General features: G+C 42.8%; 1 protein-coding gene across 11 annotated transcripts in view; it reads right to left on the bottom strand.

Moving 5' to 3' along the window:
* LOC139931005 (receptor-type tyrosine-protein phosphatase mu) overlaps window positions 1-21,092 on the bottom strand; it is a 141,427-nt gene that overhangs the window by 76,134 nt on the left and 44,201 nt on the right. For 10 of the 11 annotated variants that reach the window (XM_078287972.1, XM_078287971.1, XM_078287973.1 and 7 more), the window contains 4 exons: window positions 17,810-17,888; window positions 16,087-16,202; window positions 14,621-14,795; window positions 7,255-7,548 (listed from right to left, as the gene is read on the bottom strand). In XM_078287972.1, the coding sequence (XP_078144098.1) occupies window positions 7,255-7,548; window positions 14,621-14,795; window positions 16,087-16,202; window positions 17,810-17,888 (664 nt within the window). Of the gene's footprint in view, window positions 1-7,254; window positions 7,549-14,620; window positions 14,811-16,086; window positions 16,203-17,809; window positions 17,889-21,092 lie in introns of those variants that run through there. The other variant, XM_078287981.1, reaches the window with a different exon arrangement.

Genomic DNA, 21,092 nt, shown 5'->3' with positions numbered 1-21,092 from the left:
ATAAACAGGTTTTTATTGTGGTGCTCCCATAACCTTCCTGCACAACACAAACTCAATCTACCCTGTTTTCTATGGCTGACAAAAGAACACAAATTCAATGTGCCTCAAACCAAGGCTTCTCATTCACCTTGCCACACACAATATACAAACCCTATAGGTCACATGACTGCTAACAATTGTTGGTGCCAGACCAGACCAATGTTATCTGAGATGGTGAGGTGAAGTGGCTTTCTATTCATACCTCAAGGCAACAATAGCATTAATTAGAAACGTCAAACCCAGCAAACAATTTCCTTTCCTTTTAAAACACAGAGACAGATGTGCTCAATCTCAGCCTTGGCCCAAAAAAAAGCAACCGTCATAAAGGATAAGACCTTTGTGAAGCAATTCATCTTCTAAAAATGCATGAAGCTAAAGAAAAAAGCAGTTAAAGCCTGGTATTGGAGCCAGCGGTTCATTATTCTGTTTTTTTTGTTAATAAAATGCAATTGTCCTTTTTAACAGGTCATTAAGTCTAACTCCTTGTCTATCAGAGTGTAACATTTCTTGACAAACTAAAAATACATAGCAGAAAAGGTCTTTTATACTGTAGATTGCACTTTTCAAAGCCCTCTTTGACAGCTGAACTATGGCAGAAAGAGAGGAATGACATTAACTTACCTAAATCAGTCTCACCATTATTCCTTGCTTTGTAAGGTTTAAAAGAGATGATAGATCTGGTGAAAAAAGTTGGCTTTTAGGTGGCTGGTGGCTGTCTGGTTTCAGACCTGGTCATAGCACCATGTCAGCTGCTTCTAAGGTTGTGAATGATATTGCTCATGCCCTAGATAATAAACTGGATTGTGTTGTCCTTTTTATTGACCTATCAAAGGCCTTTGATACTGTTGACGATTTCATACTTTTAAAGCGTCTAGAAGCTATTGGATTTGATGAAAAGTCCTGCAAATGGTTTGAGGATTATTTAGCAGGTAGATTACAAGCTGTTGTGGCTGACGGTTATCAGTCCGACTTCTTATGTTTCAGTAAAGGGGTTCCTCAGGGTTCCATTTTGGGGCCTATTTTATTTACACTTTTTATAAATGATTGTGGTGCTGAAGTTGCAAACAGCACAATTCACCTCTATGCGGATGATACAGTTATCTACTCAGCTGCCCCCTCTGTTGATCAAGCTCTTCAAAACTTACAATCGGATTTCTGTATCATTCAAAGAGCTCTTATTGACCTTAAACTAATGTTAAATTCTGACAAGACAAAATACATGTTATTCTCAAGAAAACCGACTACTATGCTAACTGATGGAATCATTACTACTATTAGTGGGACACCAATTGAAAAAGTATCTTCATACAAGTACCTGGGCATCTGGGTAGATGACAAGTTGTCTTTTAAAATGCCTATCGTTGAACTTACTAAGAAATTGAAAACAAAAATAGCATTATTTTATAGAAATAAAGCATGCTTTACTCACAACTGTAGAAAACAGATTGTTCAAGCATCATTTTTATCAACTTTAGATTATGGGGACGTCATTTATATGCATACTGCTGCCTCTACACTAAAGCCTCTTGATGCAGTTTATCATTCTGCCCTTAGATTTATAACTGGGGATGGATTCAGAACACATCACTGCAATTTATACCAGAAAGTAGGTTGGCCTTCATTGGCTTTGAGAAGGGAGCAGCACTGCATTCTGTTTATCTACAAAGCATTTCTCAATAAATTACCTGGTTATCTTACCAGTTTTTTGAATTACAAAACATGTACGTACCACACTCGTGCACAAGATTAACTGGTTTTAAACATTCCTCGTGTCAGCACAGAATTAGGGAAAATTGCATTTGATTATTATGCCCCACATAAGTGGAATAGCCTGCAGAACTTGCTAAAATTGAATAGCTTGATTCCATTTGATCGTTTTAAACGTCTTCTGTATGATACTATGCATTCTGAATGTACATGTGCCCTATGAGCTGATGTCTGTCGTCTTATTTGTCAGTTGTAACTTGTGTCTTATGTGCGCATTAAGTTGTTTTAAGCTGTGTGTAGTTATATGCTATATGTTCTTGTAATCAGATCGTCATTGAAATAGAGCTTGCTCTCAACTGGCCCTCCCTGAATAAATAAAGGCGAAATGAAAAAATGAAAATAAAAAAATTGTACGGCTTAGCACTCTATCCATGTGACCATCATGCCCACATGCTCATATAACAGGGTTCCTACAAATTTTCCACCTCAAATTTCTATCATTTTTTCAGACCATGATTTCTTGACAAGATTTGAAGATTTTGGTTGGTGTTCAAAATGCTCTGTCTGGGAAACATGAGTATTAACTAGGCCACATTTCTCTATAAATTTAGACTGTTCTTCACAGCAAATGTCATGATGAGAAATGATTGTGGTTCTACAACTACATAAAACCAGGACTGAAAAACATTTGTACATAGTTTTTCAAAGTTTGTGCATGATTCCCAAACTTTTCAACGTCTGGAGATTATTTCATAATTTAGTTCATGCATCTCATTGTATTCAGATGAACTTCCTCATGGTACACTGCACCAGTGCATGGCTGGTCGTTCCCTACACTTCCTTCTGCAGCTCCAACCTCCTGCTGTCAGTGAAACAGGATGTACTGAGGAACCCTTTAAATGGTGAATGTTGTGCCAATTTTCCAGAGTGCCCTCTTTCCTTCATGAAACACCTGTTTTTTATTTTTCCTGGTAATCTGTAGCTAGATGGATTTTGTGGATGTCCTACATTTTACCTATATTTTTTACATTTTGAAAGCGAATAAAAAACAAGCTCTTTATTATAATTAGGTCCAACTGATTTGTTTGTCTATATGTTGAAGACTAAAGATGTTAGTGTTTGGTGAGTGCCGTCTTATTTTATATTTTCAAATTCTGACATTGTTTCAGTGATACAGCTACAGTATGCTGCTCCAGTGTTTTGCTGACTTCCTTGTTCTAATGTTTTTCACCTAATGCCATAGACAAGCCTACTCTTGCCCCATTCTTGCAATGGGGGCTTTCTGAAGGTGAGTGATTTCAAAAACATTCAAAGGTACTTGCATAGCAACTAATTTTCATTCACAAAACAGTGTTTGTTTAATGCTTCATTAGGTGAGGCCTAGCAAAAATTTTGTAAAAGCAAGCATCTCCTCCATGGATTACGTTTCTACTTTTAGTTTGCCATATCAGAAATTTTGTTTTGACATTGTTTAGAGTTGAATGAAACTGAATGCTATCTAGAGATAGGGGAATTAGTAACATGATAAATGTTTCACTAACAGCATGTAAAACTCCAGAATCTTAGAATGAAGAGAGGACATGCTGGAAAATGGGCTTAAGATTCACTGTGGTCAGAAGTATCCTTTAAGTTGTCAATATGTATCTGTGCCAATGCCGAGACAAATTATTGTACTTGGTGAACAAAGCGATTCTGATTTGGCTTCGGATTGCAACTTCAAACCTGCCCACTGCTACCTTGTCCATGTTGCCAGGCACTGACCTCGTTCTCATTCGCCTCATCCAAACATGCTTGGTCTTTCACAAATAAACCGAGAGGCTAAATGCAAATACCAACCTTGGTGTGGGTGAACGTAATTGCTCAGCTCCTCCCTACTCTCCCCAGTTCTAAACGAGTGTTTAAGCGAGGGCTGATCCCTGATTAACGCTGGTTCCCCTGTGTTTAATAGCACTGAGCGCAACAGAACGGCAAAGTAAAACAAACAGATGAGACTACTCCCACGTGGTGCTGGAGCGCAGATGGAGACAACTTATAGATGGAGACGTGGGGCTGGCAGAGACCGGGCTCTGAGCAGGTGTTTGGACCCAGCATGGACATCATCATGCATCCATTTATAAAGTGCTGCACAGCCAACGGGACAGCGAGGGCCAGAGGGTGGAGATGAGGCACACAGGACAGAATGTTCTTCTACCCAGGACACTAGTATGAAACTGTCTGCAGACCAACACAGGCCACGCGTGGACCTTAGTAAGCCGGAATAGACATCACATGTTTTTAGAAATCAACACAGTTCTGCTTTGGAATGGAGGAGATTGATAAGTCACTGTTGAGGTGGCAAAAGAAATTGTAAACAGCAGACGAGCGTCCAATAGATCAATTTGGAAATATTTTTTAGCTTATTTGATTGTTTGCTTTAACCTGCTTGGAGCACATGGGGGCGATGGGGGTTTACCACATCTGGACAACTCACTGTGAGATGAGTTGTCAGTTTAGTTAAAAAATGATGCTAAATTGACTTAAAAATCACTGCTCTGTGATTGTCTAAACTCTGAGCACATCAAACAAATCATCAACAACAACAAAAACTTAAAAATCATTTGCAAATGTGTTTTCACACAGGTCTATTCAACAGTCAAACTCTGCAGAGGTGTATACTTGTTTAAGGCCGGCTTATCTGCCTTCCTAGAGTGGGCTGGAAATGGCTTCTCTGTGTGAGACGGTCTTTCAATAGTGTTGCTGAAATGCTTTGCCCCCTGCTGTGATCCTAGGGCACCACCTGATAATGCAGTGGCCTCCTTCAAGCAGCACTTACTGAGCGTGGAGGACGCCGAAGTGGTAAACAACTTGACGCAGACACAAATTCACAAGGATGAAGAGCGCAGTTACTCTTTTCTGTTTCCTCTCAGCCCAACAAAATGTTTAGCGAGTAATTTTGGAGAATGGGAAAAGGGGAAAACAGTCCAAAGACATGGGGACATGGGGACACAGGAGCAAAATGTCTTCTGAATCATTCCGCAAGCCCTTGAGACACACAAATAGCACCCAAAAGCAATCATAGAGCCTTGGATAAGACATTATTTTGATGTTCAATAGGAAAGTAATGGAAGTGCTTCATGGGAAAGAAAACCATTCAAGGCTGGCCCTTTCTTCCTCTTGCATCTCAATTCAATTGCTAGCGTCCTTGCATTATACATTCCCCATTTTACAAAAGATTGAATTAAAACATCCTTTGTCATCAGAAACACTGCTCAGTTTGCGAAGTGACCAAGACATGGCTATGAATAATTATGTGCGAGACAGTGCTCCAAAGTGGCCACACATTTTCATTAGAGCCTTGAGACAGCAGTGCAGGCAGAGGGAGAGCGAGTCTGTGGGCCTGTCTGTATCCACAGTGATGTATCGCACAGCCCTGTGAGTCTTAACCGTTCAATTAGGAGCTCTGCTGAGGCCCGGCCTGTCAGTGGGAACGACCAGCAGAGAGCCGGACAAGATCAAGAGCTGCTTCCTCAAACACACTTCAGGAGCCGGCGCCATCAATCTCCCTGACTGGGACCGGCGGGGCGGCCGAGGGGCAGGACCCCCGCAGAAGCCAGGCCCGGCTCTGAAGGCTGAACAGGTAGCGCCATCCATCCCTATCAGCCAGACTAAAAATGAATAAGCCCACGACCTTCACAGTGGGGAGGGGGGTTACACCCTTGGTAAGGAGGGGAGAAAAATCCCATTTTCATCAGCACTTCTCTGGACACCAAATAGCATTAGCCTGGGAAAATGCTGAGGCTAGGTTTGTTTTGTTCTCCGAGTTGGCATCCCAGTACAGCATGGGAATTTAGCTGGTTAATGTTCTGAGAAGGGCAATTTGTACAATATCATTAGGCGTTCTCAAAGTGTTTATGTACATGTGTGAGTCCGTAATGCCCACAGTAAAGAAGCAATATAATCATCCAAATATAAAGTGCCGCTGCGCTTCAAACATGATATCAATCTGTGTTGCTGATGAATTAGAGGCTTGCTGGGCCTTTAAAATAAGAATTAAGCTGAATAAACAAGTAGTTACAGAGTTAACCATGTGGCAGTGCAGATTTCAGCTCTAACTGGGTCTGGAACTAACTATAAATCATATCAGTTATTGTTGTCACACACAGCTGTTCAAAATAACAAGGGGAGTTACGAGAGTTTACCTAAACTTGCTATTCTTTATGCAGTTTGCAGGTGTATGCATTTTTCTTGAACCTATAATGCTTAAGAGGTATGCACACGTTTTAATTGTTCCAGGTGCTCAGTGACTTTTTAATGTCCAAATGCCAAAAACTTTAATGAAGACCTATTAATCAAAAACACTGAGGGCCTTGTCTGCAATAGCAAAAGAAGTGCCCAAGTAAAATGGCAATGATAAATGTCGGGCAGTTGTGCACTGGCAGTTATTTGTTCCTAATGCAGCAAGGCTTTAGAAAGAACATAATGAAACTTCCCAGCAATATAGGCACTGATGGCTATTTACTGTACGTTTCTGTTTGGTACCGATGCATCCTGCTCTATGTCAGCAGAAATGTGACTGTGCTTTGTTCTGTGCACGGTAAAACTTGCTGTGTTTCAGTGATTAAGAGATTCCCCACAGTGGGATCTATGTCTCTAGAGTTTGCATGTTCTCTTGTGTTTGCATGGTTTTCCTGCGGGTGCGCCGGTTTCCTCCCACAGTCCAAAGACACGCAAGTCAGATGGATGGGGGACTCTACATTGGCCAGAGGGATGAATGTGAATGTAAGTGATTGTCCATCAGTGTCGTGCCGCGTGACAGACTGGCAACCTGTCTGTGACATTTCCTCTTGAAATGTCACAGACAGGTTATGCCAGCCTGTGTTTCCCTGACTTCTGCCCAGTGCATGCTGGGATAGGCTCCAGCCTCCCGTGACCCTGAACAGGAATAAGCGGGTAAAGAAAATGAATGAGTGAATAGGTGAATGACTGAATGACATGTCTCAGAAAAGGTAGATTCTGTGTATGTGGAGCAGTTAATCTGCAAAGGCTGGGGAACTTTGTTTGTATGATACCTTAGTTTGTTTGGACACACCTGATTGAATGTACTATATTTTACAGTATCTTAAAGCCATTTTGATCTAAAGGCTTATGCTTAAATGCTTGAAATGTGTTTCTTAGACAAATATAAATAGTGAAGTTGATGCTTATGTATGAATTTCTTTCCAAAGCCTTTGCCTTTCCATCAAGGCAAAGGGCGGCTACTTTAAAGAAAGACAGTTTTGATTTGTTTAACATTTTTTTGGTCACTGCATAATTCCATTTGTGTTATTTCATAGTCTTTACTATTATTCTAAAATATATATGAAATAAGTAAAAATAAAGAAAAATGTGTGTGTCCAAACTTTTGACTGGTAGTGTACAGCATGGTGCGTATGGACCACAGTAGAGCGCATGACACCTGAATAAACCACGTACTATATCATTTCGTAAAAATCCCATGAGCGTTATATGTAAATTGCACGTTTGACTCACCAGCACATCTGGTCCTGGCCCTGAGCGGGGGTCCGGGCGCTCCGGTGCCGCCCTCCAGAGGCCTCGTCAGCAGAACGCTGATCTCGTACTCGGTGTCTGGGTCCAGGTGGCCGATCTTGTGGGTGGTCTTGTCTACGGGCTGCAGGTCGTACATGGTGCCCGACACGGTGCGGTACTCCACCTCCCTGTCGATGATGGGGCCGTCCCCGTTGATGGAGTTGGCGTTCAGCTGGATCCACAGGTAGGTGGCGCCGACTGCAGTCAGCTGGGGCGGGGCGATCGGCACGGGGGGCTCTGCCGAAAACAAGCAGAAAACCGTTATTGTTTGAAGTTAGATGAAAACAGCCTGTTATTTTTTAAATGGACATTATCACCATACTATTATGGTGAAATGCCTTTGTAAAGTGTTCACTGTACAATAGCAAACAGAGTACAATGGCGTATCTTTGATTTGTTTATAAAGCGCTCAGGTTCCCACATAACACTTCCTGTGAATGAATGGTAGTATTGAGCAAATAAGTGCTCAAGATCAATTTGCTCTTGTAAACAATCAACCAAAGCCGAATCCCCTTCAAGCACATGAACAATGTCTTTATGTTTTCCAATAAGCAAGGTATTTCAGAAGAACCACATAAGAATCAATAGTTCCAACTTGGTCAATGGGAATATCTCATCATCAACAGTAAACTGCCAGAGTCATGTAATCAACCGCATTTTGAAAGCGACTGCAGCAGTTAACGGAGGTGTAAATGAAGCCACCTGGACCTTGGCGAATGTATTGGCCCCTTGAACAACATATTGATTTTAATCAGAGGACAGCTACAGTACAGCCTCTGGTAATTGACAACTACTGTCGTTGTCATCTGTCTTGTCTGAATGGAGAACTGGTTTACAGTAATCTTGGTACTCACATGCACTGCATTGCTATCAAGTAAGTGATGGACAACTGGCTGGACCTGTCTAGCACCTGCTGCTGGATTGGGATGGGAGTTTTTATTCTCCTTGTGAAGAACAAAGTCATTCTATGTGCACTAATCTCTAAAATGACAACCGATAAAATTATCACTAAACCGATCTTAAGTCCTGTTCAAAAACAAGGCAACAGTAAACATGTTGTCTCCCATGAATGATGCAGGCACCCCTTGGACCAATAAGGAACAAGAAAAGTGACTCTTAAAGCCCCTTCAGACGCACACAAAGGTGTGTTATTAGCAATTGCTAAATCCATTCACACTGCCTTTAGTAAGCCATCAATTTACCAGCTTGTACCCTTTCACACACAATCCCTACTGCCTTTGTTGCTAAGCAACGCAATGCACAAGACACGTATAAGCATTTGTTGACACTGATCAGCTGTTAAAGATGCCACTGACGTTGAAGTTCTGTTTATGTTTTTAATATTTTTAGTGCGCTACGACAGCAGAAGCTATACTTACATCTACTAGACCAGTCTTCTAAAAACTGCCAGGAGAACATATCATGCTAGGGCTGCAACTAACGATTACATACATTATCAATTAATCTATTGATTATTTTTTAGACTAATCGAATTAATCATTTAGCCTATAAAATGTAAAAATAAATAATGATAAATGCCCATAATAAGTTACCAGAGCCCAAAGTGATTCTTAAAATTACTTACTTAGTCTGACCAGCAGCCAAAACACCCAAAGTATTCATTTTGTAATGATATAAACACAGAACAGAGAAAAGCAAGTAAATCTTAGCATAGCAAATGTTTTGGTATCTTTATTTGATAAATGACTAAAACAATTAATCGATTATCAGAATTATAATCGATTAATTTTCTGTCAATCGACTAATCGTTTAATCGACAAGTCATTTCAGCTCTATATCACGCAAAAAGGAGTCTTCAACAGGACCGGCTCTATGGGCATGAGTAGATATATGCAATGACATATGGTAGTTTCTGATTGGTTATCTTCACAATATAGCGTAACACTTCATAACAAGTATACCACGTAAGAAGGACGGCTTTTTAAAGTTCTCCTTTCACACTTTCTCCTTTTCACACGCTGGTCTGACCCTTTCTCACAGAACTCAAAGCCGCCAATAAGTGTTGTGCCAAAAAACGACTGCCTGCCGTAGATCGACTGCCTATTATATCTCTCCACAACACAAGCTTCAAGACGTCTGAAAGGGGCTTTATGAAATGACTAATAACACAACATTTAAATGAACTATCATACTTTTTAAAGGATAGTAGGTAACTGAAGTCCTTGGCTTATAAGATTTTTTCTCCAAAATGAATATATAACTTGTTGGAATGAATCCATTTCTGGACCCTTATGAACCTTCAAGCTGTATATGCTTCCGATTTGCTGGAGAAATAATCTCCAGTTCTTTCATTTCAATATAAGTTTATCTCTTTCAGATGAAATAGGAGTTCACTGAAACCCAGGTGACCTTTTATCTGTTATGTCGCCAATATTTGTCTATTCTTGCTTAAACCCTATGCTCTTTCTGGTTTAATGAGGCCTCTTGAAATGTCACAGACAAGTTATTCCAACTGTGGAATATTTTCAGGATATTATTATTTTGAAGCAGGTAAGGGGGCCTGCAGAAACATTTTAGGGAGGTGTTTCTTTCGGGACCTTAAAGTTTATAATAGCATAACGTTACGGTTATGGTTTTCAAGATACACATATTACAAATCACATATTGAGGGCCACATAATGATTTGCTAAACAATATGCAAGGTCTCCTGAAAGGCTATGAAGTAACATTAAGAATTAACCTATTCATGTATTCCATGTTGTTGTCGTTTTTACCTGAATATGCTTAATTCAAGGTGCAAATAAAATGCTACATTCTACAAGTCCTAAATTTAGCAGTTACCACTGACAAAGTGACAACAAAACAAGTTCCCTGAATACCTGAGTATTTCAGCAATATTTACATGAACTACTTTGTCATGCGTGATGTCTATGTGGTGCACACATGCTGTAGAACATGCTGTACCTGCAGTGACAATCCCAGATTTGTGAATTATTTGGTGCTAAATGAATGCTTGTTGTCTCAACATCGGGCAGCTGTACTATTCTGTTTGTTACAGACAAGTTACATCATTCTGTATAAGAGTTTACTTGATGTATGAGGACTGTACACTCTTAGCAGGGTGTAAAGGACTCAACAAGGACTCCATTGAAACTACAATTCATGAAATTCTTTTAGATGGCTGCTCTATTAAGTGGTAGGGGAAACAATGATTTTTTAGCCCCCTCCACTATCACCGTCATGCGTTTCGTGCTTTAAACGCCGTCTCCTGGTGCAACCGAAAAACAGCTATCGTCAACAGCGAGGTATGACCCGCAGCCAAGGCACCGCTTAGGAATCTACCCTTGTCACGTACTACAATAGTTACACGTCCCAGAGGCCACGGTGAGTAGCTCTAATGAGCACACGCATGTAACAGAATAATGCCATTAGTCGCCTGGCTGCTTCTCATGGAGTTGTCATGGAGAGAGAGAGAGAGGTCTCCAGGCGTATTAGGAGCAGGCTGAGGTGTCCTACAGAGAATTGGTGGCTAGCTAAGCAGATGGTTACCCCAGGGTGACCTCCGTCACAGGTCCCTAAACTCCCTCTAATCCAAGCTTCCAGTGTCGCTGTCAAACATCACCTAAAGCGAACCAGCTTATCCAGCAGGTCTTCTCCTGGACATGCACGCAGTCCACCAGTTGGCAAGTAGGAGCCAGACAGTAGAATGAGGTGATCCAAAATGTGGGTTTCTCCCATGGGCTTGTTTTGATGGTCCTTTAATTTAATCTGGGTGGCCCCTTTATTGTCCACCCTCCATTCTCAACAGTGGTTATGTCTTAAAAAGGGATTTAACTAAGTTAAGTGGCAATATGCTCAGTTTCATTTAAACAACAGAAGACAGCACAGGCTGCTTTCTAATAGCGTCACTCACAGTATGGCTGTGTATCAAAAACAAAAAGCTATTGGTATGGTAATGATGTCTGGTACCAATATTTTAAAGCATGAAATGGCACTGAAAGATATCAAAAAAGTTTCACAATGTTGGTTTCTCACAAAGAGAACTTTCTTGTATTTTATGGGCCATTTTTTTGAGGAACACAAGCGGAGAGCAGATGGCATGTACAATTTCAAGAGTGGATGTAATTTATTCCGCTGCATAATAAAAGTCATTTTATTGAACAAAGAAGTTTATAAAAAGTACAATTAAGGAACCTGAGTATGTGAATCCGTATCAAAAATTGTTCAAATCAATACCCAGTCTAAACCTCAAAGGAGGCCAGTGTGATGTGGGTTGTTACCAGATCAACAAACTGGCCATCACAGTCTATGATGACACTTGTTCTGACACACAGGACCAAATGTCCGTCAGTGCATGACAGGGATCTAACTGGTGACTCAGACAGTATGACTGGTTCGCAGGATAAGGAGCTTTGGCAACACAAGGCAAAGTCCAGCCAACTAGTTTTCACTCGTGTTATGAGAAGATCTATTGACTGCCATAGAGTCTGTGTCACTAGTGGGATGTTAGTGGGATTTGACAGAAATGTAACAAGCAAGAGCTCTACAGGCATCTGATCAATCCTCATGTACAGTGGAGAACATGGAGAACATGTGCATGAGTACGTGCTTTTTCATGCACTGTAACACACGGACCATCGCCGCCATGCAAACCCTTTTCTGCTGATATCACTTGGGTCCATTTACGTAACAATAGGACTAAGACTAAGCAGCATGATGTATTACGGCAATAAGTGTTTCATTTAACTTTGAAAAGTTACTGCTGGAGAAAAGCAACAGCGGCTTACGCTGATGAAATAACTCCTGTAGGTGCAGTAATCCTCTGTTCAACAACCATAGCAGACGCGCTGAAAATAACGGATTACCGGTGTGAAATACGCCCAAGTGCTGGAACACTTTGGGATATTAACAACTCATTTCCCACTGTTTAAGCCTCGCGAGGCGGCTTTGCGGCAGCGGGGCGCTGGAAGGGGCCGCGGACACGCTGGAGATGGGTGACAGCGCGCAGATGAGAGTGGCAGCCGTACGCAAGGGTCAGCGAGCAGCTGCTGTCATGATGTTGACCAGACAGCCAGACGGCCTGCAGACAGCTGTGTCCTACTCCACCACTGCACCTGCCTGCCAGAACACACACACACACACACACACACACGCACACACACACACACACATAATGACAAACACACTGGCATGCACACACACCCAGTGCCCAATGACACACACCATAATGACCAACATACACACATGTAGCACATACATTAACGCGCTTATAGAATTGCCTGAGCATACACACACACACACACACAGACAAACACACTGGCATGCACACGCACTCAATGGCCAACGACAGACACACAATATACACAATGACCAACATACATACACACATGTAGCACACACACATACATTAACACGCTTACAGAATCGTATGCACATGCACACACACACACTCACACACACACCTACACACATTTAATCTTGCCACCCATTTCCATCCACCACACAGGCAGCAATCATCAGAAATGCCACTCTGTCCTGTTGTTAGTCAGCTGTAGACCTCTTTCATTCTTCCATAACATCCACTGAGCCTCTCTTGTTAAGATGCAAGAGGTCCTCATTACGCCGTCCACTCTCCTAATTGGGCTGCTGCGAGTAAAGAATTGATCCGCTGCTGATATGAGAAAGGGTGGGCCACGGGAAAATGACGAGCTCGACCGGGCCGCCTTCGATTTTTCAGCGGCTATTCTCATTAGCGCTGACACGGCCGCGCCACATCAGCCTCCAGTTAGCGGCGCGGCCCAGAATGCCACGCCGGAGCTCGGGACTCGCTCGGCAGCTCCAGGTGATTCCGGCCAGGCCCGAGAAACAGCCAGCACTTAGACGGGGAGTAATTATCCCCCTTTCAGAACCACTGGCCGCACTACAGGAGAGCCCATCACGGGGGGGGGGGGGGCGCACGCGGGAAAGGGGCTACGGCGGGCCGATCCGTATGGCGCTCTGCAAGTACGCGCGGTGCACTTCCGCGCAGGCACATAAATCTGAGTGAACATTGGCATGAAAAGGCAGAAGTGATTATCCGGGATAATCAAGCATTCACTCTCCTCATGTTGAAGCAAAGGCAGTGTATGGTAATGAGGGGTGGGGTGAGGGGGGGGGGGGGGGGGTTGGAGCGGGACTGTAGCAGGCTCATAATCCACAGAATTACTCCGTGGTCACTCCTCCAAAAACGAGTCACGGACGTGGTGAATACACATTTAAGGAGGATTTACGACTTGAAGGCATTACTAGGGGGGTTAAGCACTTGTTTTACGACTGGTACAATAAGAGGAGATATCGGCCTTTTATGTGTGACACTTATGACCGTGAAAACGCCTCTTTTCTTTCTCTGACAAGTTGGCTTATGCTGAAGTCATTGAGGTGTGAAATCTCTGCGGAATTCAAAACAGGATACAGAGAGCGAAGATATGATATATGCCTAAATCTCGAAAATTACTGTATGTGAAATATTTATGACGCAGGCACTTTACACTTTACTGGTTTGTCTTGTGTAAAACATATCTACTGACACATCGAAAGCAGCAATCAGCAAACATATTGCTGGCTGGCGAGTATGTGTGTGTGTGTACAAGAACGTGCGAGTGTTTGTGTTGCTGAATTTATGCACGAGTGTGGCTTTGAGTGCTTCCAGTGTGTCAGTAAATTTTCTTTGAGTACACCACTGAAACCCACTGATACACTCGGGCAGAGAGACTTTATCTCTCTCTCCACTCCGCTGTGTCTGGGCCCGGCCATTCGCACATGATTGACAGACCTCGATCTGGACAGCCAGGATTAAACCTATCAATCACATAAAGCTGGGAGACAAAAAAAAAAACAGGGCAGTAAATTCAATTGAGAGCGCAGGGAGAAAATTGAGGTGAAGAAATATAGAAGGCCATTACCGGGCTATAGGGCTATAGGAAAGTGAGGCCTTGCAGGATTTAGTTTCAGACGACTCCATAAATTCATATCAAATGACTGCAGGAGTGAAATATCAGTGAGGTTACTGTAAACCCTGGTGCCTCCTGCCTTTGTGCTCTTTTAGGTTGGATTGTGCGCGGTCAAGGGCAGCCTTTACAGGGGAAGTATTAAAGTCCTCTGGGTAACAAATCAACATAAAAAAGCTAGTATTTTTAGTATCGCCTTTGAGGACATTTTCATCCAGGAAAACACAGCATTTCCTGTTTATCTCCCGTTGACTTTGTTGTATGCATGGAGGTCATGCGGGAAGAAAACATTCCTGCTGCCTGCGTTGCGCTCGCTCAGATACGCCGCGTTTATGTTGCTCTGCTCGGGGAGCGATACTCACGTTTTATGGTTAGTTCCCCATAATTGGACACTCCAACCCCTTTGTCTGAGTGGACTATGCAGCGGTAGCGGCCCGAGTCGCCCTTGGTTGTGTTCTCCACGTCGAAAGTGCCTATGAAGCGTCGGTTGTTCCAAGGTTTAGTGGCTTTCATCGGGGCCTCCCGTCCACCGATGCCCTGTTTGGAACAGAGACAAACACACGAGTGAGCCTCCAAAATGGAAAGGTTTAATTAGCAAAGTGGCTTGACCTTGTGTGTTTCAGAAACTGTGGGCAAGTGTGTGTTTGTACTTGTTGTCTGTTCTTGTTTACGTGTGTATGTGTGTGTGTTTGTGTGTGCGTGTTTGTCTGTTTGTGTCCCATCGGTGGCTGACGGTAGGAATACATTTATCACACACACACACACACACACGCACACACACAAACAACGCGCACGCTCGCACACACACGCACACACACAGTGGGCTCTCCCCAGCTGTCACCCCTCACAGCAGGCAGATGGGGGACATTTGTTCATTAGAAATATTTCTTCATTACTGTCATCGGGGGACTTCACTTAATGTTTGTTTTCCAGCTCCTGTGCTAATGAGGACGTGTTTGTTAAAATGATGGAGTACCTGGCAGAAGACCTTTACCCGGCGTCATGCTCCCACTGATCACACGTGTGACAGTGTGCTTAGCAGCAGAGCCGGCAGGGTTATGTCTGCCAGATGCACTACCTTCGCTGCTCAGAACAAGGTCAATCCAAGACTGCTGTGCAGCTTAGTCGTGCCGGATATAGTGCACAGCATCCACAGAGCCAACATCTATATAGGTTAAGACCATACTGCGGTGATCTGAAACAACTGTAATGCCCCGCCTCCCAGATGCAGAGGCCTCTGGAAATCTGGCGAGACCTCAACGCTGAGGCGCTAGAAAGCAACGCATGCATGTGTTCGCTTGAATTCCTAAAATGATTTATTTCGCTTTGATAAAAGGCTGCTTAAAGGATTTTCATACAGTTGAATGATTTGGAGACCATTCAAGGGAGGGAAAAAGTTGTTATCCCCTTAAGCCAGAGGTTGATCAAATGTTTTTAGCATGGCTGATTAGAATAATTGCAGATGCTACGTTTCCTGTTTCCCATTCAAATAAGGCTTAGATTTGCATAGCTTCATAGACCTGTCGGCACAGCAGTAGTGCGTCTGACTCCAGATCAGAAGGTGTCATGTTCAAACAACGTTAGGGTCTGTTTAGAGAAGCAGGGTGGTGTAGCGATTAGGGAAGCCACCCTTCGACCCTTCAAGCCCCCTTTGACAGCGAGCATCCACCTTACTGAAGAGTTCTTGAGCAAGACACTGAATCTCCCGGAGCCAAGTTCTGATGCTGACCCGACGCAAAAAAGAGAATTTCCCGGCTGTGGGGAAATTCAGCAGAATATACTCACAGGTAAAAGGATTTGAGGAGGAGGGTAAAAAAATGACTCTCACCTGAAGCCAGAGGTGGAAGTTGTCCCTCTTGCGTCCGTTGACGGTGCAGTGAAAAGACGCAGTCTGTCCAGCGTTGACCTCCACTCCCTTTATAGTCAGGAAGTGAGGCGTGTTCACTAAGAAATAAAGGCAAATAGTTATCAGAGGCATGGAAGTTTACATGAGATTGTGCTACAAAGGAGCTATTATGAATAGGAATCAGTCTTCTAGCCCATTCTTTGAAACATGAGACACAAGAAGGTGAACTTGCACCTAACAAAATCCATTTTCTGCTGTCTCTTAACTGGATCCTTTCATGGATTGAGGGGACTCTTCAAAAAGCATTATGCTCTTTTCTAAGTGTGCTCATTATCAGTTCATTCACTGGTTGGGATAGCCACAAAAAGTAACTTATGTGGAGCATTTTTGATTAGTACCCCTATTCTGCATGGAAAAAATAGGGCAATTCAATGGAGCGACCTTGATTCGAAACATAACCAAATCTCTAAAGACTTGGCAACAGCTAATTGTATCACTTTCATCATCAAGACTTTCACTTCTACTTAATATTTCATAACCATGCCTTTGAACTACACCTCTTTTATAACTTTGTCCTGTCAATCCATTCAATGCCAAAAGAGACAAACCTATTTTTCTCATCACTAATGTCTTTTTTAATGATGGAAGGAGAGGCAGACCACCCAGTGTCATAATCACACCTTTGAGCTACATTTTCCACACGGTCGTATAAATAGAAAATGAATTGGCTGTCTTCCACCGAGGCGTTGCTCTGATCACCTTGCTTATCACTCAAAGAAACCCAATCGCCACTCAGAGAGTTATTGATCCACTCGCACTTTTACACATTTAAACATTGATCACGTCGCTAGTCTTCATTGATTTACTCAAATACATTTATATGCAGCGCCTATTGCCATATAAATCCATCTCATTGACATAACATTTGTAGGAATTCAGCTGCTTTCAAATGGTTACCAGGTCATTAGCGTCTAACAATCAGACCTTGATATTTCAGTTAGGAGGAGTATTAATCAATTGATGAAAAGCCGTATGATATTGATTCAGACTTAGATTGCAGAGTGTGAAACCTCCTAGTATAGACTTAAGGAGCCATATGGGCTAACATGAATGTAAGTACTCAAAAGCATAGACATGTAGAGTCCTGAAGAGCCCTTCTGCTTGTACTCCCACAGCAGCAGCCTTTTCCAAAAGGCAAAGCAGGAGAATTATAAATACGCTAGTGATTATGTTCATTAGCTCTGCGATGCACTCTGAAGTGCTGGTGCTTATATTCAGCGAGGGTAGCAGAACTCCAAGCATCTGAGAGATGAGATGCTGTACTGAATATCCTTAAGGGAGGAGAAAAATAGTGGAATCCAAAGGCGGGCAGCAGCATACTGTGCGGCACTATTTGTTTTTCGTCCCATTTTTTTTCTTCTCTTTCGCTATGTTTCCCATCTCTCAAAGGACAGATTTAACACAGCTACTCCGGCAGTATATCCTGAGCAGACTTTAGTGTGTCAACTCCATTGTTATAAATCTTAAGGGAGGTAGGAGGAGGGTTTACACTTTGGATTGACTGTACTATACTCTGCAAAGGCCTGTTTGACTAGCTGGCTTGTCACCTTGGAAAGAACAACGATATTGATATTTGGAAGGGTGTCAGGAAAAGGACAATGACTGTTTGATGATATTTTTTTATGGTGAAGGAAAAAGGACTTACTGCACTGGTGGCCCTGGACCACGACATCTTTGATGGCCAGCAAGCCGCGTTGCCCTGAGGTTACCACTTCAAACACAATCTGAGGAGGAGAGAGGAGACTCATAACAGCAATGATAAATGGACACATGTCTTCAAATGGCACTCCGGAGAGGCTGCCCCCGTGTGCAATGAAGTCCGGCTTTTGCTAATGCCACCCACTGTTAGCTGGGCTGCAGCTGGTTACAATGCTGCAGGCCACTGACATTATTTCCACAATATGTCACAGTTGATAGGTGTTATGACATGCAAGTGTTAAATCAGGTTTGAGCCTTATGACTATTAGCACATGGACTTAGCACCATGTGAACCGCTGGGTCAGACACCTACACATCACAGCAATGATTAATGCAACTAATGCTTCTTTAAAGAGGGTATCATTTCCATGAAAAGGGACTGTTGTTGCATATTCAACATTTCACAGTTGCTCTGTGTCTAGTATTACTTGGCAGGTGTGTTTGCCACTATCTTTGACAACGGAAAACCGAAAATCAAGTACAACTGTGCTGTGTAGACTAACATGACCCTATTTTAAGGGCCAAGTTCTCTAGCAAAACAAATGTCCTAAGCCCTGACAGCGAGGCGTGTCCCGGCAGAATGTCAGAGTTATGTGCTCCCTGGTCTGCAGTGTGATAAAAAGGGAAACGGAATGCCAGTCCTTCCCAAACCCAGGGTGTGGTGCAGAGACCCATATCACCACATACACACACTACACATGTTTGACATGCCATTATTCCCTAAATATAACCTATATCTTCCAGTGGATGGTATATATTAATGGGTGTATTCCATTTACAGCATCACCCAGAAACGTATGTCCTGCTCTGCTAGCCGTAGCTAGGCTACACACACACACACACACACACACACACACACACACACACACACATCTCTGGGATTCCTTTTGTAGCCTAGGAATGTGGAGGCGGAGATAGCTACATTGTCATCAGGGAAGCAGGATGCCTTCAGATAAGGCTCTCTAATTATAAATTTCTTTTTTTGTCTCATGAAATATGAAAGTGAATGTCTTGGGTGCCAATTATGGCCTCATTACAGGCTAATTTAAAGGAAATTAAAAGGCCAACCACTCCATATATCGCCACCAGACAAATGAACTGGCCCCCACTCTCTAATTGAAATCTTTTGTTTGTGCAACAGACATCAGTCAGCCTGGCTAATAGCTATGATATAATTGATTCCAACATCAATGATAGTGCAGTGCATAATTGGGCCTGACCCGCAGAGTGAAAAAATTCACAGGGGACAAAAGCAGTTGATGTCACAGGAAAGTTCACTGTCCTCATTTGTCAGAGTGGCAGACAGTGAACCCAGCATTCAACGTCTACATCACCTGACTGGCTATCTCTAAGGGACTTTGCTAAGTACTACATTACAGCAGGATTGATTTGTTCTGCCATAGGCTCTACTGTATCGAAATCAAGATGGATGAGGACATTTGGGTTTTTCTCTCTTGTTGGTGCTCCTGCATATCACATAAATAATGGATTTCCATCTTGGGCACAAAGTACATATTTCCCATAAAATATGTAGAAGAGCTATAGATTCAACATACCATTTAGTGAAAATTATAGTGTTTTGCATGATGTTCAGCGGTTTTGGAAAAGCATGACAATCTCAATTAAAAGTTTTAGGGATGACCTGACAGCAGAGTAATTATCAAAGGCTCAAAGGCTCATGACGACTAAAAAAGCCTAACCGGTAATTAAAAAATAATTTCCAAGTATCAGGTGGCTTCCCTTTGACAATTGCTTAGGTTACCATGCAATTAAAGATACCTATAATTAGTGCCATGTTGCTAATTAGCGACAATTTCAAGGATTGCTCTTTCTTTTCTTGACTGAGAGAGTGGTGCAAAGATCATTAGCATCCTCACAAGTTTCCCCATGTTGTCAGTTTGGGCCTGGAACAATTATAAACGGAGACAGACCTTCCACTGGGGCTTGAAAGGCAACAGATGCTGGGGATTTCCCCAAACACATTGAGAAGTATTATACTTCATTTTGGGTTCAAACCCAAAGAGCTGCATTCAAATAAATGCTTCAGAACTGCCGCACATTTTCGAATGTCACAACAATAGATGAGGGACTCACAAATGGGTAAAGATGTGTGCGAGGATGTGATGCATCTGTTTGGCCCTGATGCATTCCAGGATAGGAACATAACAGGGGCTAGGGGCAAAAATGCTCTGGAAAATTAATTAAATGCCGCTGAATTCCGTGATAAAAGGCAAAAACATGTTTGAAAAAAAAAGGATAGAAAATTGATAGCTGCTGCTACCAACAGAATGCCAAAATTCTCACATTTAGGTGATTTTGTCTGCATGCTGCAGTATTTACAGAGTCTCCCCAATTCACTGCTAAAAACCAAACAATGGTAAGCTTAGCAGTGTTTGTCAAGTAAGATGTTGCTGTCTCTACAGCTCTTTCTATGGATTTGAGTTCAAATCTAGATCATAACAAGCATTTCCTAGAAAGAAACTGCTACTAGCACTACTACTGGCAGACTTCTTCCATCTGAAAGTGACTTCAGCCAAACAGTAAACATTGGCCAGACTTCATTATGTCATACAGGGGTCACCATCATGTCAACAGTGAGCGGTGACTATTGCTGGTAGTTGCAGCACAGTCTGTCCTCAGCTGCTGCCTTCCTCTTTTCTGTTTCTTTTGTCCGTGTGGCCCTCATTAAGGAGGCAGAGGGCCGGCTCCTGTGTTGCATTCAGCGGTGAGAAGCTCAGCAGTGTTCCTTGTTAACTAAGTTATCAGGGTGGCTGTGATGAGCAGGCAGGAGGACTCCCCTCAGCTCCACTGTGGACCAGCCAGCCTGGCCATAATGAAATAATTCACCGGGGGACCAGCTCCCGTTGGGAGGTTAAGGGGTCTCTCTGCATCAATTAACATTTGGTGGGCTCTTGGAACAAGCCCGGCGAAGACTAATAGCCAGGCAAGTGTGAAATCACCCTGCCCTGGCCAGCAGTCATGTGCATTGGTAAGTGAAAATGAGTTTCAGGATTGAAAAAGAGAACCGGCTCAGACGAGAGGGAGAGAGAACAGATTACCATGGATACCGAGGTAGCCCCAGAAATCAATAATCCTGGGAGTTTTGAATGGGCCATTGTGCGGCTGTTTGGACTTTCTCGAATAATAAATTCGTCCTGCTCCTCCCAGTGTACAGGCAATAATGGCATCGGCTGATGAACTAGAGAGGGTGGGCTCCCAACAATGAGCAG

This window comes from Centroberyx gerrardi, chromosome 13 (genome assembly GCF_048128805.1).
Source record: "Centroberyx gerrardi isolate f3 chromosome 13, fCenGer3.hap1.cur.20231027, whole genome shotgun sequence".
Classification (NCBI taxonomy): Eukaryota; Metazoa; Chordata; class Actinopteri; order Beryciformes; family Berycidae; genus Centroberyx; species Centroberyx gerrardi.
The sequence above is the reverse complement of the archived record's forward strand: the minus strand, read 5'-3'. Positions and strand labels throughout refer to the sequence as shown.